The following is a 5,824-nucleotide window of genomic DNA, read 5'->3' as shown; positions in this document are numbered from 1 at the left end:
TTAACACAAACTATAACAAGTTTATCAAAGATGCTAAAATAACACTTTGTGTTCAAGTCAACATGAAATCCAAACCAACCCTGTTTATTTTCCGAAAACACTTTGCTGTTTTATTGAGTACAATTCATCAGTACAAAAAAGTTTGTCTTTGTCAAACAGGCGCAACTTTTCCCTACATTTCAAACTCTATATTTTTCTCTGGTTGAATATCAGAAATATGTCACATTAGAAAAGTAAAATGGACATCATATCTGTTGTCTTTAATTTTGCAGCACAGTGATTCTTACCCTTCCAGCCGCTCCGTTCTCATCCAGACTCTGAATGATGCATCTGCTCCTGCTGTCATCCTCCTTCAGGACCAAACCCAGCCCTCCATCCTCCTTCAGAGAGAATACAACACTGAACATCCCCGGTACGGAGAGAGAAACCACATAAACACTGAGCCAGAAGAGCGCTGAAGTGTGTGTCTCACCACAGGAAGAGTTATGTGCTGGATCACGTCTAGTGTTGAGCTGGGCGTCTCAGTCTGCGGAGGAAAAAACATGTTAAACTTGATCATAACTAAAGAAATAAATGGATAAACATATGCATGAATGATTGAATGAACCAGAGGGTGACCGTTTGTTTGCTTAGCTTCAAATGCGTCCCCATAAAATCTCCTAAAACCGTAAAAAATTTACTTATTGAGATGAAGAGGAATGCTAACGGATAGCTCTATGTTTTAGAATGAATGAACAAATGATTGAATAAATTAATGAATGACCGATCTTTTTATACACATCAGGAATGCTTAATGTGTCTGTTTGTCTCACCTTGTGAAAAAGTAGTACACTTTACAATACCATAAAAAGAGTACTTGTTACGGAAATAATATACATAAGAATATATACAATATATAAAATTAATTGCATGCTAATTGTAATTAAATGAAACCGTATTACAGTTTATATTTATATTAAATGCAATTAGTTGAACTGTAGAGTGTTTTTTTTCCACTCAACTAGGACTTAAAGTAACACTTTATTTTAGGGTCTCTTAACTAGTTGCTTATTAGCACGCATATTACTATAATATTACACTCTAAAAAATGCTGGGTTAAATACAACCCAGTGCTGGGTAAAATAGGGACAAACCCAGCAATTGGGTTGTTTTGACCCAGCGGTTGGGTTACTACCCAAAAGGTTGGGTTAAACATTTAACCCAACCGCTGGGTCAAAACAGCCCAATTGCTGGGTTTGTCCCTATTTTACCCAGCACTGGGTTGTATTTAACTCAGCATTTTTTAGAGTGTAGCCATTTATTAGTACTAATTAAGCACATATTAATGCCTTATTCTACATCCCTAATTCTACCCAATACCTAAACTTAACAACTACCTTACTTACACTCTAAAAAATGCTGGGTCAAAACAACCCAATTGCTGGGTTTGTCCCTATTTTACCCAGCACTGGGTTGTATTTAACCCAGCATTTTTTAGCGTGTACTATTAATAAGCAGAAAATTAGGAATTTATTGAGGGAATTCACTTGTTAATAGTGAATAAGTGTTCCCTATTCTAAAGTGTTACCAGACTGAATATATATATATATTTTTATGTCATTTCTTAATTACTTCTATTGTCTTTGAATTATGGTTAAAGTACTGCTGAATGTACTGACAAGCATTTTTACCAATTATAATATATTTGCGATTACACATTTGTAATGAAGTCTCAGTTTATTGCATTTAAAATATATTAAGTTTAAATGTAAAATTGAATAACACACTCCAGTTAAAAAAATAATCAAGTACAGTATTTTACATGTCACATCAAAATAAGTGTACTTCTTTGAAACATGACAAAAGATGATTAAAACACAATGATTTAAAATTTACTTTAAAGTAAAACTTTTAATTTGACATTATTACAAAGGTCAATTTTCAAAAGTGTACTTAAGTAACAGTCATAAAAGTGTCTCTCTTTAAGTCACTTAAGTCAAGTCACCTTTATTTATATAGCGCTTTTAACAATACAGATTGTGTCAAAGCAACTTTACAGTATTAAATAGGAAAATAGTGTGTCAATAATGCAAAATGACAATAGTAAACACTAAATTTTCAACTTAAGTGGCCTTTTATTTAAATAATTGTATATTATCTGCATCTACAGTTTTTAAAAAAATATACTTTTAATATTTGAAGTACACTACAAGTGCACATTCAGTTCAATTAAGAGCACTTCTTTTTCACAAGGGTCTAAAGTTGACTAAAACCGATTCAGAAATGAAGTAAATAAAGTCTTTTAGAGTTAGGGTTTGGCACACAGATGTGTGTGAGTTCACCTCTGTGTGTGAGTCTGGTGAGTCCGTCTCCTTCATCGGCCCGACAGCCATCTGACTCAAAGCATCTCTGTTCCTGAAACACACACACCTCACGTGTCAGCCTGCAACAGGCTTCAAAATCTCTTCAGATCAACACCTACACACCACAAACTTCGACCTACCGGATGAAGATGATCTTGACCCTTGAAGGGGCGCTTTTAATGATGGCAGAGGCGTTCTGATGACTGCGGCCGTACAGAACCTGACCGTTTATCTGCCAAGACAACGAGATGAATCAGAAAATGGCCTGATCTGTTTAGCATGCAAAAGATGTGTGCTTAACTGTATTGAATCTGCACTTGCAGTGTACTTAAAAAAAACAAAAAACATGCAGATAATATATTAATGAACTAAAAGGCCACTTGAATGACTTTAAGAGAGAGACTTTAATGACTGTTTCTGAACACACTTAAGTACACTTTTAATGAGTGACCTTTGTTATGTCAAATTAAAAGTTTTACTCTCAAATTACAATTTTTTAAACATTATGTTTTGATAATTCTTAACACACTTAAGTACACTTTTAAAGAGTGTGCTTTGTTATACTGTCAAATTAAAGTTTTACTCTCAGAGTACATTTTAAAAATCATTGTTTTGCTAATCTTTTGTTGTGTATAAAGTATATTACTTTATATTTTAATTCACCATAAATGCTTGTCTGTACATTCAGCAGTACTTCAACCATACTTCAAAAACAATAGAAGTAATTATGTAAAGTAAATAATAGTAAATACATGAAATTATATATAAAAAAATGTACTTAAGTACCAACTTAAGTGAGTCAAAAATTATTTAATATAAACTGCATTAAAAACTGCATTTAATATTAATTGCAAATAATATGCAATTAAGTGTCTGAAAACATTACATCAGTTTACACTTAAGTATATTCTTTTAAATTACATAATAAGTACTCTTTTTTAAAGTATGCTAAAGTGTATTTCTTTTTCACAAGACTGCTGTTTTGATGTTTTAAACACACTCACCTCTAACAGTTCATCTCCCACCACGATGTGTTCGTCTCGGCCGGCGGCGCCGTTGGGATCGATTCCCACCACAAACACACTCATGCGTGAACGATCGCGGTTCCCTGCCAGACTCAAACCCAAACCTGTGCGACCCTTCTCCAACTCGATCAGGTGCAGCTCACCGGGTAAACGACCGTACCGCTCCGTTACCTTCTCTTCTCAGACACACACACACACACACACACACACACACACACCTGCAGTTAGATACTTTTACTCATAAATTACACTTGCAATCTGTAGTATTACTGCAGCATATCACTGCAGTCTAATAACAGATTTAGTTCAGTACAGTGTGAATGGCCACATACCCCTTGTGAAAAAGAAGTGCGCTTAACTGTATTGGATGTGCACTTGTAGTGTGCTTCAAATCTTAAAAGTATATTTTTAAAATTTTTTTAAAAAGCCACTTCAGTGACTGAGAGACACTTTCATGACTGTTTCTTAACACACTTACTTTTTAAGTATACTTAAGTACATTTTTAAAAAGTTTGCACTTTGTAATGATGTCAATTTAAAAGTTTTACTTTAAAGTACATTTTAATTATTATGTTTTAATAATCTTTTGTCATTTTTTAAGAAGTACACTTAAGTGTTGACTAAGAAACTAAAGCACATGTAAAGTACTTGATTATAATTTTAACTATAGTGTTATTTGATATTACATTTTGTTAATATATTTTAAATGTACTAAGTTGCAACTTCATCATTATAATTACATTTAAACACAAGACATGCACGTTTCAATAGAAATGACATTAAAGTATATTTTAGTTTATCATAAATGCTTGTCAGTACATTCAGCAGTACTTTAACCATATTTCAAAGAAAATAGAAGTAATTATGAAATTACATATAAAGATGTACTTAAGTCCTCCTTAAGTGGGTCAGAAAACACTCTAAAGTTCATCTAATTGCATTTAATATAAATTTACACTAAACACTTTTTCATTTTACTGCAGTTAACAAGCAATTAAGACTTCAAAAGCTGTATTAAGTTCACACTTAAGTATATTTGGCAGCACTTAAAGAGAGACACTTTCATGACTGTTTCTTAACACACTTAAGTACACTTTTAAAGAGTGTGCTTTGTTATACTGTCAAATTAAAGTATTATTCTAAAAGTACATTTAAAAAAAATCATTGTTTTGATAATCTTTTGTTGTGTATAAAGCATATATTATATTAAAGTATATTACTTTATCTTTTAGTTCACCATAAATGCTTGTCTGTACATTCAGCAGTACTTCAACCATACTTCAAAAACAATAGAAGTAATTATGACATTATCTATAAAAATTTACTTAAGTCCAACTTAATTTTACAGTGCCCTTGTTACACGTTACATGCACTTACAATAGTGAAAACAATATATTATGCATAATTACATGCAACTAACCCTAAACCAGACCTTCATTCTAAGCATACAGCAAGTATATGTAGTTAATTAATATTACTACAGTGTACTTCTTTTTTCACCAGTCTCTCTATGAAACTAGTCCAGTGTGAGTCAGTGTGATAGGCGCTCTCTGCTGGCTGCTGTGTGTTACAGCGAATGTGAGACTCACTCCAGCTGTATCCGTACTCATCCTCCTCTTCCTCATCAGGACCGTCGCTATGCAGAGCGAGTCTGTCGGGAATCTCAGTCAGTGTGTCCGAGTCGGTTTCCCCAACATGTGGAACGACAGGCAGCGACAGGACGCTTTTCCCCTCCTCTCGATACAGCTGCCACAGTTTTAAAAATAAAACACATTAAACAAGATATAATTTCTATCCAATTAGCACGTCATCTGTCAGCACGGCATCCTCCATTAAACCCATGAAATATGAAGCGTAATATAATCAAAATCACATTTAATCTGTTCTTCATTTCTCAGCATGAAGAACCAACAAAACAAGACATGCTGCTGTTCTGTAAAAACCTTCCAAATCATTAATTAGCCTGCTAAATTCATGTTTAATGAATGTTTTTTTTCAATGAATATCAGTTACAGTGTAAAATTGAGATTACTAAAAAATATGACATTGTTACTGTACATAAGTTTCAAATGTTGTTCCAAATTTGTATAACTTTTTTAGTAGAACAAAAAAGATGTTTAGCAGAATGTTCACGCTGCTCTTTACATTTTGGTCTGTTCTTGACACAACAATGCATTTGTGATGTATGTTATTCCTTTTTCTGAGTTTAACAGCTGGTCACTGTGTGCTTTCACTGTATGGAAAAGAGCAGCAAGAGTATTCTACTAAACATCTCCTTTTGTGTTACACAGAGTAATGCATATCATGTGGATCGTGCGATTAAAAACTATTCATACAAAAAAGCCTCAGATTTAAACCAGCTTTTCAATCATCTGATCTGCATATATCTGCACATTTATATATAATTTCTAATATTACTTAAAATAGTGCAACATTGTTACAATAAAATAATATATA

General features: G+C 33.1%; 1 protein-coding gene across 1 annotated transcript in view; it reads right to left on the bottom strand.

The window, feature by feature from the left end:
- Window positions 1–260: 260 nt before the first annotated feature.
- LOC107702712 (multiple PDZ domain protein-like) overlaps window positions 261–5,824 on the bottom strand; it is a 71,316-nt gene continuing 65,752 nt past the window's right edge. Inside the window, exons 27-32 of the mRNA XM_016505111.1 lie at window positions 4,957–5,113; window positions 3,347–3,543; window positions 2,483–2,574; window positions 2,322–2,394; window positions 473–526; window positions 261–380 (exon numbers count right to left, since the gene is read on the bottom strand). Coding sequence (XP_016360597.1) covers window positions 261–380; window positions 473–526; window positions 2,322–2,394; window positions 2,483–2,574; window positions 3,347–3,543; window positions 4,957–5,113 — 693 coding nt within the window. The remainder of the gene's footprint in view (window positions 381–472; window positions 527–2,321; window positions 2,395–2,482; window positions 2,575–3,346; window positions 3,544–4,956; window positions 5,114–5,824) is intronic.

Source organism: Sinocyclocheilus anshuiensis, unplaced genomic scaffold (assembly GCF_001515605.1).
Source record: "Sinocyclocheilus anshuiensis isolate Anshui unplaced genomic scaffold, SAMN03320099.WGS_v1.1 scaffold1810, whole genome shotgun sequence".
NCBI lineage: Eukaryota > Metazoa > Chordata > Actinopteri > Cypriniformes > Cyprinidae > Sinocyclocheilus > Sinocyclocheilus anshuiensis.
Note: the sequence above shows the minus strand (reverse complement) of the source record. Positions and strands in the feature narration are given on the sequence as shown.